The following is a 17,916-nucleotide window of genomic DNA, read 5'->3' on the forward strand; positions in this document are numbered from 1 at the left end:
AGAATTTAGGTAGCATCTCTCTCTCTCTCTCTCTCTCTCTCTCTCTCTCTCTCTCTCTCAAAGGAGAATGCTAGATTCACAGGTGCCCTAGAAAAAAGGGGGCAAGGGCGCCTGTCAATGTAGCACTCCTCCCAAGAAAAAGATAAAAATTATAAGAAAATGAATATTTTCTTTTATTGTTGCACACCTCCAACGTCTTGTTCTCATCTTCTCTTCTCTACAAAACTAAATTTTATTGTTTTTCACATGAATCTTATTTTCTTTAAACTGTCTTTCACACTACCGAGTTCAGGACAAAGAGGAAGTAGTCTTACAGTTGCCTGCCCTCATTCACGAGTCGCATTAGCACAAACCATGAGCGAGCAGCAGGTTCTCGATAGTTGTCCTCCTTTCCACAGGATGATTTCGGAGTTTGATGTCACCTCTGCTTCCCGAATTGCACGGTCCAGCATAGTTCAATTGCCGAATCATGGCTAATCGCTGGCAGAACCGCGGTGTCGGCAGCAACCTAGTTGTAGACTAACAAGCTATGGGACCACTTACGCATTGGGCGAGGTGCAATGATCCAGCGGCATTCATCTCGATCTTCACATGGGCATTTGCAGCCCACCCGCTTGATCACTTCTCCATCTTCCACAGTGGTTCATGACTAAATATCTAAATAATAATTGATAAGATCGAGGAAGATATAATTACTCTTCATTCCCCATATCCGTAGTGTAATTCTATGTAGCAATCATTTCAAGCATCTATTAAATTCATTTATTTAAACTTTTATTTTTAATTGTTAATTAATATAACTTTTTATTTGTATAATTATCTCAGTAATTAGATGGTGCCGGAGCCTCTAAGTCCTGTGGGTGGTACGACAAAAGTACCACCCTTGATGTTTGATCCAACAGCAACCTCTTAAAAAGTGAGCTGCTGTTGGATCAAATATAGGCGGTACCTACAACACGGGCTTGGCGCTCGCGCACCATATAAATATCTGTCGAAATACACATGCAAAGTATTTATTTATCCTTAATTAATTCATAATTTATTTATTCATAATTAATTAATTAATTCTGTATCTATAACATTTTATCAGTTCTAGTCTTACTAGAGGACTCCTAAACTAACTCACCTCTTTCCCTCCTAGTCCAACTAGGTACACGATATAACATTCACGTGGAATGGGAAACAAGCCAATACCAACTACGGCTAAACGTTGAAGCAGATGTGGGATTGATGTAGAAGAGACATCGATCTGATATAGGATCAATGTTTTAAGTACAATAATATATGTGCGGACGTACATGAAAATGAAGTGATACTAGAAGCAGATGTTGGCTGGATCTAACAGGCTCAAGACAATTTGGTCGATGACAAGGAGTTTCTGAGACCCAGACTAACCCACTAAAAATCTGACTAAAACAGAGGATTTCACAAGATAAATGGAGATGGTGAAGACTTCAGATATGACAATTTTTTTACGTTGAAACGAAAAATTAGAGACCCTTCATAAAAAGTGTCTTATGAGACTATAGTTCACCAATCTCACGGGAAGATAAACTCTCTTATTTGTGAAAATTTTTGCACGGCTGCCGTTATGTTCTCCATTGGCCAAGTTCAAACATTGCGTTTGAATGATTAGGAAGATTTTTACTTTTTTAGGACATGGTATATCCATGACGGGGCCCACAAATCATTTGGATTATTAAAGAAGTGGTCTCAGCAGTACTTGCTATGGAACTAGTACTATTGAATAGTTCATGGTCTCATGAACGTACCTCTTTTCAATCTAGCGTATATTCTCTTTCTTTTAGCTTTAATTTTGCCGGAACTCTACGATTACCAGCATTATTAAGTTAAGATGATAAAGGTAGCACAATTATTTCTAGTTGAAGGAAAAGTCGGTAGACAATAAAGAGCGAATGCACATGTGAAGACACTGATCAACTGAGTAGCAAATAATTGAGATTGGCGGCGAATGAATGAGGGTACGTACCCTTATTAGTGGCACTCATTAGTGAGGATCTTCCTAATGCATATGGGACACTCATGACTCATTAGTGAGGATAATTACATGTCGTAACGTGGGGATAAATACATGTTGTAACGTGAAAAACGATATGCTAACCCAAACACTAGAAGTGTCAATCCATTCAATACCAGCTTACATGTCAAAATAGGAACTAGCTACAAGTGCCAATGCTGAAAGGGAATTAATTATTCAACCTTTTCTAACTTTGGATACCCCCATCCGATAGATCCATTAAACTAATAGTGGGAAAGTTGCCTTATTTCCCACCCACATGATTTTGTTGGGTGAGAAGGCAAGAAGGCAAAAAGAGAAAGCATCTTATTTCCCCTGTTTTGTTCCTGTTTGGTTGATATGCCAAAATAGCAAGTGTTGGTTTTAGGTTTCTTAGAAAACCTAAGTATAAAAGTGGAGACGTGAGTGTCTCTTGTGTGACTAGAGAAAATAGAGTGAAAAGAGAGAGAGGAGAGAGAAAAGGAAGAGAAAGTGGGCTTTTCTTCTTGGATTTTTCTCTTGGGTTTTCTTCCTGGGTTTTTCTCTTGGGGTTTTCTTTTGGGTTTTCTCTTCTACGGTCTTGGTTTGGGAAGCAAGGAAAGGGTTGCGGGCTTTGGGTTTTGGGTTAAATCCATTGTAATCCTTGTATATTGTTTTTCTCCAGTGGAAGATCGTGTTTCTCGCCCGTGGAGTAGGCTTGGCCGAACCACGTAAAATCTTTGTGTTCATCTTGTGGCTTGTTGGTTTATTTTACTTTTCCGTTAAATTTGTGCACGATCGAGTCGGATTGCCCGACGGATTTTCTCAACACTAAGCTTTGATGGGTGCTCATTGGATAATCTCAGACCAGCTGAGCTTGGCGGGGACAGCAACGGTACATCATTGTCCGACTACTCGGACACAACCAATATCACTGATTCTATATCAAAGCTAAAGCAAGAGCAAAGCTGTCTTCTAGAGTCTTATGAATTGAACAAGATTTGAGGGGCTTCTTGTGGTGGAAGGAGACTCCCAATATGCAGTGGTGAGGGCTTGGAAAAGTAGAGATCCGGGCTGTACTATGTTGGTGTCTTGTTTTCCAAGACAGATAGGCGGTTATTGAAACCATATTTCATGCAAAGACATGAAATGGAGTTTATGAATTTGAAATTCAAAGTATGTGCACGGTTCTTCTCTTGGTGTGGGTTTGTTTTCTCATGAGCAGAAGAGTGAAGGCTTTATCTCTTTGAAAAAAAAGGTGGTGAAGACCAAGGTTTTAAATTTCGACCGAAATCTGAAATTTCGGTTCAAACTGAAACCGAAACTGCAAATACCCGAAATTGTATTTTATTTCAGCGAAATACACTGAAATTTCGGTGTTTTGTGTATTTCACCACCGAAATTAACGAAATGGAGGCCGTATTTTAGTCGAAATTTTCCTCGGTTAAAATTTCATTGGAGCAAGATTTGATATTTTATTGGGGAGAGATTTTATTGGAGCGAAATTTTATCCCGCAAGATTTTCTTGGAGCAAAATTTTATCCCCCAAGATTTGTGGAGCGAGATTTTCTATGGTGTAATCCCATAGAATCCGGTATTTCAAAAAATCTGGTATTTTCAAAGAGAACTATACGGCTTACACAGTTACACCATAGGATGATCCAAACCTTCCATTTGATGGGCAGAAACGTAAATAGGTTGTTCCCCAAACGTAAGTGGGTTTTGCCCGAAATTACCGGCATTTGATATTAAAAATATTGTTTTTAATGGCGTGCCAAAATTTCGCCCAAAATTACCGAAATTTCTACCGGAATTTGGGCAATTTTGCCCAAAATTTTGGCACTTTCCCCCGAAATTTAATATTAAAAAATATTGTTTTCTAAATTGTGTTCTAGATTTCGTCAGAAATTTCGATTTCGCTTAGGGGCGAAATGCATACCGAAACCGAAACTTAAAACCTTGGTGACGACACAAGGGTTGCACGGCTTTTCTTTTGCACAAAGAAGAAAAGAATATCAGTTTTCTCTTGGGTGGAGAAGAAGAGAAGACGATTTTTCTCACGTGGAGATTAGAGAGAAAAGGTGAGAGCTCTTGGTGTTTTTCTCTGATGTGGAGAAGAAGACACACGGTTTTGTTTGTCCTCTTGTAAAGTAGAGAAGAGAAGGGTCTTCACTTGAATGAAGAAGATAAGAAGGTGAGTTTTTCTTGGGTTTCTCTCTTGTGGTTTCCATCTGTAATAGAAAAGGGAGTTTTCTTTCCCGTATTGAGAAAGGTGCAATTTGAGAGAGAAGGATATGGAAGAGCAAAAGAGGGGGGTTCGGGTTGATGGGATTGTGTTAAACCTTTTGTAATCTTGTTATCTTTTCTCTAATAGTCGAAGAAGTTATCTCACCCGTGGAGTAGGCCATTATGTCGAACCATGTAAATTGTATGAGTTCTCTTTGTGTATACTTGTGCTCTTTGTGGTTGTTTCCATATTGTCATTGATTGTATTATTGGATCGGATTTCTTGTCCGACAAAATTTTTCAGCATAATGTCAGAGCCTACGGTTTCGTAGATGGCAATGGGATCAAAAGCAACAACTAAGTTCGAAATAGAGAGGCTTGGTGGAAAATTAAGGAAACTTCGGTTCATGGAAAGGAAGAGTAAAGGACCATTTAGTGCCAACAGGATTACATAAGGTGAGAGGTCATCTCCTTTGAAGTGGGACCCACTGTACTTGTTGGACTAGTTGTCGTACATTTTGGGCATCTCCATATGATGATCACAGACGCACAATCCTAACCCTCATGTTTCTGTGATTTGGATTGCTTGTCCTACAATTTTCGTTAGGGTTTTGTTAAGGAGTGCCCCGTTAAGGTGCATTGGGAACACGGTTTTACTCATGTTACTCATGTTTTTACCCATAGGTGACCAGTAATTAGAGTTTCCAATGCTCATTGATCCAGTACTTACAGAACTTTCAACCACAACTGAATAACCTTTGATTCACCCGACCCTGTTGTTGCAGAGAACCCTAATAGGGTTTTTCAGACGACGAGAAATCAGAAGTCGTTGCAGAGATTAACCGATCTAAGTATGGGGAGGACCCAAAATGAAGTAGAAGGTTTCTTGTAGAACTGGGTTAGAAGATTTGAAATGCTTCTTCTCCCGGTTTATTTTCTTGCAGTGAAATTAGGTTTTCTTTTAAAAGCTTCTTCTCCTGGTTCAAAAAATCGGCATTAATTGCTTACCCGTTATTTTCATTAAAAAATTCAAATGCCCAAATGGGCATTCGAACTGCTCCATGGAACAAAAATCATGCAGACATGCGGTGGCGATTTTTGGAGCTGCTGATTCCATTGCTTACCAAACAATAGTTTTGAACTCACATGGTCCAATAATCAGTTTTGATCTCACAATGGGTTCTCAAAATCCAAAACAAGCAGGTTGCTTGTACTTCTCCTCACTAACGTAGCTTTTTAAGCAAATACATGCGCAGTTACCATATAACAGCTCATCTTTCCAAGAGCAAATATTTCCGATTAATATACGGATGGGTGCATCAACCTAGCAAGTGATGCCAAAACCTTAAAAAAAAGTTAACAATACTTACAAATGCCAGCAGGAACGATTATTAAATGACAATCAATTGTTTGTTGTCGTCTATTCATTACAAATCCATAGAACTAGTGATTCTCCATTCGCAGATTAATACCCTTCTAACTTCAATTCATGTGTATGATGACTTTGAGACAATCTGGTTGTTTCAGCAGCTCGAATGCACGGTTCATCTCTTCGAACTTGATTTCATGAGTCACAAGTGCATCAAGTTGAAGTTCCTGCATTACAGCCATGCATTTGCAGACCATTCCATTAAAGAGAGAAGCCTAAATGGAAAATTCGAAAAATCTTACTATTTAGGGCCTGTTTGTTTTAGATTATGACAACCGATTGTGGACTCACCGAAAATTGCTCTGAATTGGAGTCCAATAATCGGTTGGGGAGTCCACAATCGGTTGTCATAATCTAAAACAAACAGGGCCTTATTATTAAGCATAATTTTGGGTAAAAGGAGGTGCAAAATAAATACTAAATGATTGGTAACACACCTTAGTTACGCATTTGCCTATGATAACAGGAAGGTCGGAGTGAGGTTGGATTCCTCCAAAGAAACAACCCTTTAATGTTGCGCCATTGAGGAGGGAGAGCAAGTTAACAGGCAAGGTCATCTGCTCCCCTGCACCGATTAAGACTGTTACCCCTAGTCCCTGTTCACCCGGTCACAACACCAAAGAAAAGAAAAGGATAATATATAAAAATACTAACCAGAAGCAGATAAAGGGAAAAAATATTAACAGTTTGCTCTATTTGTAATTTGTATAGAGAGAGAGAGAGAGAGAGAGAGAGAGAGAGAGAGAGAGAGAGAGAGAGAGAGACTCTGTTCATGGACAGGGACGAAGCCAGGAATTCATTCCGGAGGGCGTAAGAAAACAATGGTCGTTATACAGTAATTAATAAATTTTATATATTAAAAAATAAAAGATCAAATAAATTATAATTCAAATTGCTTTAAAAAAAAGGAAAAATTAAAGACTAATTGCAGAAAGAGTCAGAATCTAAAGATGGTTGGTAGTTTCTAAACTATTAACCTAAGAAGATCCGATATTTTGATGATTCAACGATATTTTTTGTGATTCAATCTGATTTTCTGACGATTCAGGTTGAGTTATGCCCATCAATCCTTCTGATTCAATCCAATTTAACTATTCAACCTGACTTTTTTTATTTAACCCATTTTTTTGCCGATTCAACTCGAAATTTTTATATTCAATCCGATTTTATGTTGCAGCCCTTTTCTCCGTAGATAAGCTGGGATTGAACCTCCGACATTGTGGTTGAGGAAATTTGCATTTACCAATGTGCTAGAGGCTGCTCAACCCCTGTTGCATCCCACCATCAGATGATTTGAACCGTCCATTTTTTATATTATTTTGAATCTCATACAACTCAAAAAATATGCAAATCATTTTTTTGAACAACTAAAAAATATGCAAATCATGTAAGACTAACTTATGAAAAATACAGCCACCTAGAATTAGCGCATTTTTATTTCCTAAAAAAGAGTTTTCTAGTGTTTGTCTAACTTTGAAAAGATTATTTTTTACTACTGTTGATTGTTTACGCAATCCTAATTCCTAAACAATGTTCATATAGAACACTTTATGGATGAATGAGAGCTATTGAATGAAATATGGGTAAACAGATTCTAATTTAGCTGCGTAATCAATCTTGGCTTGCCTCATGTAAAGTGCTTGCCTAATCTACCACCGAAACAATTCAATGGTGAGATGTCACAAGATCAATGATTTTCTTAATTTTCAGGAAAATTTTAAGGTTATTCCATCACAATTTTAAGCAAATCGATCAATGAGAGGCAAACAGTTAAAGGGCAATTCATCATTGGATAGAACATACCTTTCTGGTGCTTTCGAGGGCTTCATTGAGTACGCCCGGTACCCCTGTGCACTCAAAACTATAGTCGACACCCTTTCCACCAGTCATCTCTTTAATAACCTCTGAAACAGGTTTCTCGTATTCTCGAGGGTTCACGAACTCCGTCATCCCAAAAATCTTTGCTTTCTCCTTCTTTTTGCCATTCAAATCCACACAAATGATTTTAGTTGCCCCCATAGATTGTGCTCCGTTTACCACCTGCACTGACTTAGAGTTAGTAAAACGCGTATCTTTTCCTCTCGTTCTCTTGGGCATTGAAATTTGAAACTACACATGTATAGCATACAAAAGAAAAGATTACAAAAGTACAAGTAGGACCCACCTAACTAATGATTTTTCAGGAAAGGTTGGACCTTCGTTTTTTTTCATTCTAATTATTCCCGAATGGATGTATTAAATACGTCTTACCACAAAATTTTAATTACGTCTTATCACAAAAATCAACTCCATTCGATGACCCTAACTCTAACTATCTGTAGAGGTTTCTATAGATTGATGATCCTAATCATCGAATGGTTTAGATCACTCTATTTTTACAAAAATACGTGCATGCATGTTTATCAAAAAACTCATATATAGCAGCCCTGCCGGCCCACATTATTTCATTATCCAGACCCTTCATTAGATGGGACCCCATTGTAAATAGGTCTTTCCTGAAAAACCATCTCCATATGATGATCTTAACTCTCCGATTCATAGAGGTTGATCAGAGGGCTTGGATCATCCTATGGAGATGATTTTTTGGGCGAGACCTCTTTACATTGGCGCCCAATGTATGAATGATCTCGATCTTTGAACCAAGTGTAGGCCCATGTATTTTTTAATATATATATATATATATATATATATATATATATATTATGGGGTCGACCTTCTCTAACGATCTAAACCATTTTCCGTTGGATCCACCGAGGGTTTGCCCTCAAAAGAGAGAGGAGAGGAGAGAAGAGAGAGTGGTAAGAAGTGAGCCTAGGCCCCTCCAAAAGTTGACGTTGAGAGTGAGTGGTGTGTGATGGTTGTACGGAGAGAGACTATTGTACCGGTTGTGAAACCACAAGAAGTGAAAATGGGTGAATTCATCAATATAGGGTGTGAATTTATCAGAAACCAAAAAAAAAATCTTATCGGTTTTTGAAAAGGAGATTAGTTCTTCAAGTAATTCTAATTCCATGCTTCTTATTTTAGTGACAGACCATATTGTCCATTTTTCATGGAAATCATTAAGTGGTGATCCACCAGCTCAACCTCCCTCATTCATGACAGCAAAACGTGATTCGGCAGAAAAAGATACATGGTGTTAGCCCTTATTTGACTCACGCCCGCCCATCCTGCCATCTTAAATGGTTTTTCACCAATGGGGCCTCTGTTACCCCTTTTTTTGCAAGGGCTCCTCTGAGTCAAATAAATGGGAACTCAAAAAAAGTGAATGTGGGGGGAAAAATAGAAAAGTTGGACATAAAAGCACGTTTAATAAACATCTACATAAAAAAAATCAGACCTTTATTGCCGTGAATGTTTTGAGTCTAGCATTTAGATTAAAAAAAAACGATAGTAAAAAAGAACGACCAAGTAAATAGAAACTTAAAACAGCGTATGTGGGGAAAAATTAAAAAGTTGGCCATAAAAACACGTTTAATAAACGTCTACATAAAAAAAGTAGAGTTTTATTGCCGTGAAAGTATTAAACAGGGTTCAGCTTACTGACCAAAAAAACCAAAAGTTTTTTCACTAACTATCGTCTTGACTCGCTATTGGCTTCTAACCATCTCAGTGGGAATTAGCAATTCAGCTAAACAGGTATTCCATTGTGGGCCTGGGCTGTAAAATGAAGATTGGCCTAGATTTCTAATTGATATATCTATATATGGACAGCTATGTCATGTGATGTAACTTGAACATGTACGTACGTACCCCTAGTCCGACACCTCCGAGGCCAAAAACAGCCACCGTCGATCCCTTTCCGACCTCGGCCACCTTCCAAGCTGCCCCGTATCCGGTGGTGTAGCCACATGAGAGTAGGCTAGCGTGCGGTAGAGGTAACGAAGGATCGATCTTCACGACGTAGTTAGTGTTGATCACATTGTACTGAGAAAATGTTGAGCAGGTGAACAAGTGGTACAGCTTTTGCCCTTTACAAGACATTCTTGAAGTGCCATCGGGCATGAGGCCGTGCAATGTGATAGGGTGTTTCTCGCAAATGTTGGTCTTTCGCGATTTGCAATTATCACATTCCTTGCACTCTCCTACATAAGTTGGGATGACCATGTCTCCTTCTTTGAAATCCGTCACTCCTTTGCCAACACTCTCCACCACACTGCGTCAAAAAAAAAGTTCAGATTTTTGTTTCAGCAGTTAGAGACCGCATGCAGATGTGGGAAGTTATTTAGTCTTCTCCATGGTTTTGTTCTTCTTTTCCGTGTTATTATATCTAATCTCCCATGCAGGTTCGTGATCTGGACCATTCATTTGTTCGTGATCTGGACCTTTCCAAAAACTTTACTTCATTTTCAGGAATTGACAAACAAAAAAGGGTGCAGATGTAGTCATTTCTAAGAAGAGACATTGTCTATATTTTTAGCGATTTGCTAGGGACCATCGCAGAAAGACAATTCCAGGCTGACTGTTGCTTGAGAGAGCAGCCACACTAGGGGTGGCAAAATTGGCCGAACCGAACTGGAACCGAACCGAAACCGAACCGAAAATTCGGTTTCGGTTTGGTTAAACCAAACCGATTCAAATTTCGGTTTGGTTCGGTTTGGGTATCAAACCGAACCGAAACCGAATATTTGCAATTATTATATGTAAATGGTGGCAAAATTGGCGGAACCGAACCGAAACCGAACCGAAAATTCAGTTTCGGTTCGGTTCGGTTTGGTAAAACCAAACCGATTCAAATTTCGGTTTGGTTCGGTTTGGGGGTCAAACCGAACCGAAACCGAACCATTGCCACCCCTAAGCCACACATGCTCACTTTTCAATAGCCAGCTGCGAAATGCCTTTCTCCATGGTCCCTAGCAATTCCCATATTTTATGGCTGTTGCGTAAGTGTGCAGCCACATCAGATGAATTAAATGAGTAAGACAAAATCTGTTGAAAAGTGAGCCTATGTGCCTGAACTCTCATGCAACAACCATTCCACAAAATGCCTTCTGCAATGGCCCCTAGCAAATCCCTATTTTTAAATATAAATACAAGAGGGGCTGATATTTGAAGGGAAATGATTTCAGCGCTCCTATGTTTTGATAAACATACGCTCCGCATGTTTTTCGTGTAGCATTTAAGGGCTTTAAGAGCTTTTGAGAACCGTAATATTTCTCAGACAGACCTTTAATACTACATGACAAAAGTTGGAGTGCATGTTTATCAAAACATTGGAGCGCAGAAATCATTTCCCTAATTGAACTACCCAATTTAATTAGATTTTGACGGTACTACAATACTCAAGTTGCTATCCACATCCAATCAGAAAAGTTTAAAGCAAAGTATTAAAATATGAGAGAGAGAGAGAGAGAGAGAGAGAGAGAGAGAGAGGTGTAAAGCAAAGTATTAAAATATGAGAGACAGAGAGAGAGATTACCCAACACCTTCATGTCCGAGAACTCTCGGAAAAAGTGGCTGTGGATCACAAGAGAGCATCAATTCAGACATTATGCGGTTGCTTAGCCTTTAAACCAAAGCATGCCATATAGGCTTTTATCCACAACCTTGAATTTTCAATGAATTGAGAAGCAAGAAAGGGCTAACCACAATATGTATGAAAAAATTTAGAAAATGTGTTGTAGCTAGGTCATTTGCGAGACTAAACAAGCTAACATATTTTACGTTTTCTCCAATATGATAAGGCTCTCAAATTCTGAAGGCATTGAAAAGATAGTAATTACTTGGTGTCCAACCCATTTTTATTAAAAAAACAATTATGGTTTAAATGTTGGAGGAACAACGTGCTCAATGATCCAAACCATTCATTTGTAGGTACACGCCATGGATAGGTCATTTATCCAAAATCTCCCACATTGGACGATCCCCCGCATTCAAATAATCACCAAAATAAAGTGGAGATTTTGAAAGTATATAGGCAATTGCACAAAACACTTAATTTTTGGGGCTAGGATTGTTTGATGCAAGAAATTTTTGGTATATAGCCAATCCATTGTAGGGCTGAATGGTCGGAACACCACATAATTCCTTGATGAATTTAGGAAAAAGGAATGGAAATAAAACTACAATAGGTAAGTCTAAGAAGACCAAGTTATATACATACAATGGGGAGTGATTTCTGACAGAGGAGGTCAGTGTGGCATAGGCTTGCGCAGAGCATCTTTACTCGAATTTCCCCCAAGCTTGGTGGATCCACCTCGATGTCTTCCATCACCAATGGCTCCTCATGGCCCCAACAAACGGCCGCTGTAAAAATAAAACAAATTATTCTCCATTCTCATTTATCATCCTCTTAGAACATGAACACAAAGACTAGAGACTGTTTACCTTTGCATGTAATCACTTGTAAGACATTCTTCGACCTCGTCACACCCTCTTCACCTGAATTCATGGCTGGAGCTGGGAATGCTAATCTGGGTTTGTTTGTGATTTAGAGAAAAGGCCGATAGATGACACAAGAAGGGTTAGTCGTATTTATAGAGAGAGGGAGAGGGAGACTGTTTGTGATTTGATGGAATTGGATAGAAACGCCAAAAAAAGTAAAAAAAAAAAAAAAAAAAAAAAACCTACGAGGGAAGTAATTTTAGTTAAGATCTCGTAAAATCTGGCAATATAAATTTGTTAGTGATGTCTCTCTCTGAACCTTTGGTAGGGACTAAACATCTGAATTGTTTACATCTTTGGAGAAGGCAGGCCCCACCCAAATTTATTCTCACAACCAATACTCTCTTTTCTCTCTGAATGTGAACCCTTAGTCAGGCCCAACAATGAATGGTTTAGCACGCGCACCATGTAAAAGCAAAAAACCAAAGGGTTAGGATAAATCCTATGACGCCCATTTGGGACTGTGTAGGTTAGGAGCACCAAAAAAAATGATTAATTTGAAATTTCGAATCATTTACGACCCACTTCCTTTTTTGTGCCGGACGAGTGCAGCACGCGTACTATCTAAAAGCAACGATATCCACGCTCTAGTGCTTGTTATATATATATAAAGTAAAAAAGACGACTAGTGTTGCATATAAGGGGCAGGGCACAAACACCCACAAGTGCATATATTTTTTTTTAAATAGTGGGACCCACCTTGTTCAGAGATATAAACCATTCAGTTATGAGGCCGAATCAAATTGACCTCATTTATGGGGCCATCCAGAAGGTTAGGATTGTTATGAGCTGTTAATTTTAGATTGTGACAACTGATTGTGAGCCCTTTTGAGTCCAAAAATAGGTTTGGGGTACACAATCAGTTGTCACAATTTAAAACGAACTGGGCCTTAGATTAGTCTTAATTTTGGATTACGACCCATAAGAAGAATGGTCGAGAAAACGCCCACATGTTATTTATGCCGCACTGGACTGCTTGATAACGAACAAGGAAAAAAAGAAAGAAAGAAAATGTGAATACGAGAAATAAATAAGTAAAATGATTCCTCGTGTAACAAAAATAATCTCACTTGTTATGGATTTTTCCTCTGTTAAAAGGTTTTAGTTAAAGGAAATTTAAGGATATTTAGGAGGTACCTGGTTTGTAGATCAGTGTCCCTGGAAGCAAGTGGAAATGTATGAAAGAAAGAAGCGGAACCTCTCCTTCCAAATTTGCCAATAACCCACCCTTTCTTCTTCTTCTTCTCATTTGGTAGATAGAGAACTTATATAGAGGTTCCAAATTTGCCATTATTATGATATTCTTTTGTCCCGCACCAACTTTGTACGCGTGATGGGTCTCTCACATGGCCGACAACAGTGAGATCCTGGACCCGCTACCATTTTTTTTTTTATTAAAATTTTTATTAGGCATAAATTAATGCCATCAAATTGAGGCTTAAGAATATTTATTTTCTGTACGAGCGTTTTGCTAAGAAGAACGGGGACTCGTTTTGCTAAGAAGAACGGGATCACATTTGACGCCACGTGCCCAAAGAGAGGCAGCACTAAAATGATGCAAATTTTGGGTCTGCGTAAGTGACAAAAAAATCCCTACTTTATCCAAGGCCGTATTGGCCAGAGGGATACACTCCGGTCGGTGTTTGTGTTTGTCGTTCGCTTAGTTGAAGTGTTATTTATTTGTTAATTTAACACTTAGATAAGGATATTTTAGTCATTTTAGTAGTCATCTTTATTTCGAGTCTGGTTTTAGAATTTCCTTCTGGAAAAATTGCCAATGGGGGACACAATTTTAAAAAATTGTTAAAGATGGTTGATAAACTCCCTTCCGAGAGTTTGATAACCCCAATTAGAGGGTTGATAACCCCTTTTAGAGACTTGATAACCCTCATTTCGTCCCTCTTAGACAATTTTCCAAAAGTGTGTCCCCTGTTGGCAATTTTCCTTTTTACACGGTGCCCCATCTACAACCAAATCACGTCCCATCAAATTTGATTACAGAATTAATCCTATTTCAATAAGTTAAAATAATTTCTAACTAATAAAAGCGAAAAATATTCATCAACCAACATCGTATTAGATAGGAGGGTTGGAACCATCCGATGGAGTTCAGTAAGCGTCGTTGGGCCCCACTTAAAGTAAACTTTCTAACGTGAGACAAGGTAGCCCTAGTGAAGTAAACGTCGTCGGGCCCCACTGAAAGTAAAATTTAACTTGAGACATGGTCACTTGGTGGTCCCACTGAAAGTCAAAGTTTGACAAGTCAAGTAAATGTGAAGTAAACGTCGTTGGGCCCCACTGAAAGTCAAAGTTTGACAAGTCAAGTAAATGTTGGTGGTCCCACTGAAAGTTAAATTTCTAACGGTCAAGTAAACGTCCTCGGGGCCCACTTATTAAAGTAAATTAAAATTTAAATCCATGTGACACGGCAGGCAACGTAAGGTACTCCTCGTCGGGCCCCACTTACAGTAAAATTTCTAACTTGAGATAGGGTGACTCCAGGCATCAATGTATGAGCATGTTGGGGATGCATAAACACACCAATTGGATAATCATTCCTCTTGATTGTTTTGTAGAAAATGAAAAATTGTTAAAGAGCAACATTTGTAGAAGCCCAATACAGATGACTACGTTTATTCTGATCAACGGTCCACATTCGACCGTAGAATTCTAAAACAAATGACTAGGATCGTTCTGATCAGAAGTCCACATTCAGCTCACATTCAGCTTGTGGTTGTAGAATCCTATTTTGATTGTTTCGATTGTATGATTGGCTTGGATTTTGAGGCAAGGCAGTCCGTCATATGGTTTCGAGTCTCTCTAGCGGCCTGGTTCGTTTTGGATTTGAGAATTGATTTTGAGTCCAAAATCGATTCTCAAAATCCAAATAGAACACGTTAGAAAGATTAAGCATTAATGGGCAAAGTCATGAATCAATTCTAAGAATAGACATTGTATATATTTTTAGCGATTTGCTAAGGACCATCGCGGAAAGACAATTCCCGGCTGGCTATTGCTTGAGAGAGCAGCCACACACATGCTCACTTTTCAATAGCGATTTGCCTTTCTCCATGGTCCCTAGCAATTCCCATATTTTATGGGATTTGCTAGGGACCATCACAGAACGGCTGTTGCATAAGTGTGCAGCCACATCAGATGAAATAAATGAGTAAGACAAAATCTGTTGAAAAATGAGCCTATGTGGCTGAACTCTCCATGCAACAGCTATTCAACCAAATGCCTTTCTGCGATGGCCCCTAGCAAATCCCTATTTTTATATATAAATACACAAGGGGCTGATATTTGAACTAAGCAATTTAATTAGATTTTGACGGTACTACAATACTCAAGTTGCTATCAGGATTCAATCAGAAAAGTGTAAAGCAAAGTACTAAAATATGAGAGAGAGAGAGAGAGAGAGAGAGAGAGAGAGAGAGAGAGAGAGAGAGAGAGAGAGAGAGAGAGAGAGAGAGAGAGAGAGAGATTACCCAACACCTTCATGTCCGAGAACTCTCGGAAAAAGTGGCTGTGGATCACAAGAGAGGATCAAGTCAGACATTATGAGGTTGCTTAGCCTTGAAACCAAAGTATGCCATATAGGCTTTTATCCACAACCTTCAACTTTTCAATGAATTAAGAAACAAGAAAGGGCTAATTACCACCATATGTATGAAAATATTTAGAAAATGTATTGTAGTTAAGTCATTTGCGTGACTAAGAAAGCTAACAAATTTTACGTTTTCTCGAATATGAGAAGGCTCTCAAACTCAACAGGCATTGAAAATACAGTAATTACTTGGTGTCCGACCCATTTTTATTAAAAAAATAAGGATGGGTTTTAAATGTCGGAGGAAAAACGTGCTCAATTATCCAAAACATTCATTTGTAGGTACACGCCATGGATAGGCCATTTCTACAAAATCTCCCACATTGGACGATCCCCCGTATTCAAATAATCACCAAAATAAACTGGAGGTTTTGAAAGTATATAGGCAATTGCACAAAACACTTAAATTTTGGGTCTAGTATTGTTTGATGCAAGAGATTTTTGGGATATAGCCAATCCATTGTAGGGCTGAATGGTTCGAACACCATATAATTCCTTGTTGAAATTAAGAAAAAAATAAATGAAAATAGGTATGGCTAAGAAGACCAAGTTATGTACATACAATCAGGGGCGATGGCACTTTAAAAGGAAGAGGGACAATTGCCCCCCTTAATTTTTTGAGAAAAAAAATATACCTTTATTTTTTAATATCTTTTTATACTTACCTTCTTTTTAAAAAAATATGCCCCCCTTTCCAATCATCCCTCAGATAGAAAATAAGTTTAAAATTTTAATTTTACCATTTTTATATCCCTTCCTTCTAAAAAATATCTCTTTCCCTTCCCAAGTAAATCCTTCTCCATCCCAAAATCAATTAAAATAAATACCACCAAAATTACTATAGTTTTTGCCCTCCTAGTGCAAAATTTCTGGCATCGCCCCTGCATGCAATGGGGTATGATTTCTGACAGAGGAGGTCAGTGTGGCATAGGCTTGCACAGAGCATCTTTACTCGAATCTCACCCAAGCTTGGTGGATCCACGTCGATGTCTTCCATCACCAATGCCTCCTCATGCCCCCAACAAACGGCCGCCGTAAAAATAGAACAAAATATTCTCCATTCCCATTTATCATCCTCTTAGAAGTTAGAACATGAACACAAAGACTAGAGACGGTTTACCTTTGCATGTTATCACTTGTATGACATCCTTCGACATCGTCAGACCCTCTTCACCTGAATTCATGGCTGGAGCTGAGAATGCTAATCTGGGTTTGTTTCTGATTTAGAGAAAAGGCAGATAGATGACACAAGAAGGGTTAGTCATATTTATAGAGAGAGTGAGAGGGAGACTGTTTGTGATTGGATGGAATTGGATAGAAACGCCAAAAAAAGTTTCAAAAAAAATCTACGAGTGAAGTAATTTTAAGGGCAATGATATTTTACCATTTTCAAAAAAAAAATCTCCATAGGATGATATTTGGAAAAATAATTCATTTAAAAAAATCATTTTCAAAAAAAATATATTTGGAAAAATAATTAAGGGCCCGTTTGGATACCTCATGCATTTGTATTTTGATTTCGATTTGAGTTTTGGATACAAAACACATCAATCATCTTCATGATCATGCTTTAAGAGAGAGGGAGAGAGAGCGAGGGAGGGAGGGAGGGAGGCATGTCTCGCTGTTGCCGGAGCAACGTCGATGAGCAGCGATGGTGAAGGAAGTTTCCACAAATATTGATTTCCAAATAATGTCTCGCAGAACAGATTTGAAAATATGTCGGGTAAAGTTTACCCAAAAAAAGGGCAATGATATTTTCACTCCCCCCTACAGTACGCATTCGCTCCCCTTTTTACGTGATTTGACGTCAAAAGCGTTAACTAGGGGAGCGAATGCGTACTGCAAGGGGAGTGAAAATATCATCGCCCCACAAAAATCATGATTATTTTGAAAAGTCGGCTTGCCTAATCATTCCCAAAACCTTACTTTCTTTACTTTTTAACTGTGGCCATGGATAAAAGTACATCAAAAGTTACAAATTATCAGAGGGGCTTAGCCTCTAGGTCAACTACTGAAGACTTTGTTCTCCGACCTTGAGGTCGGAGGTTCAATCCCAGCTTACCAACAAAAAAATGTTACAAATATATCTAATATGGAATTTGCTAGCGTCCATCACATAAAGCATTTCGTAGATGGTCTGTTGCATTTTTTAATATTTTGGAAACATCGCGCTATTTGTTTTAATTTTTTAAGATCATCAGAGTCCTTTGTTTTCCCTAGCTATCTTGTGTGTCAAGGGATACTGGCAGCAGAGGTCCCTGTCAGACCATATTA

At 38.5% G+C, this 17,916-nt stretch overlaps 1 protein-coding gene across 1 annotated transcript; it reads right to left on the bottom strand.

The window, feature by feature from the left end:
• Nucleotides 1-5,423: 5,423 nt before the first annotated feature.
• LOC143876481 (8-hydroxygeraniol oxidoreductase-like) lies at nt 5,424-13,276 on the bottom strand. Its single transcript, XM_077378190.1, has 8 exons — nt 13,173-13,276; nt 11,979-12,064; nt 11,755-11,897; nt 11,071-11,108; nt 9,405-9,807; nt 7,455-7,691; nt 6,089-6,247; nt 5,424-5,818 (listed from the first exon to the last, which is right to left on the bottom strand). Exons 2-8 carry the CDS (start codon nt 12,040-12,042, stop codon nt 5,705-5,707), a joined length of 1,158 nt encoding a protein of 385 aa, XP_077234305.1. The 5' UTR covers nt 12,043-12,064; nt 13,173-13,276; the 3' UTR covers nt 5,424-5,704.
• Nucleotides 13,277-17,916: the final 4,640 nt, after the last annotated feature.

Source organism: Tasmannia lanceolata, unplaced genomic scaffold, assembly GCF_043159265.1.
Source record: "Tasmannia lanceolata isolate RefF3 unplaced genomic scaffold, GAP_Taslan_0.1 ptg000005l, whole genome shotgun sequence".
Classification (NCBI taxonomy): Eukaryota; Viridiplantae; Streptophyta; class Magnoliopsida; order Canellales; family Winteraceae; genus Tasmannia; species Tasmannia lanceolata.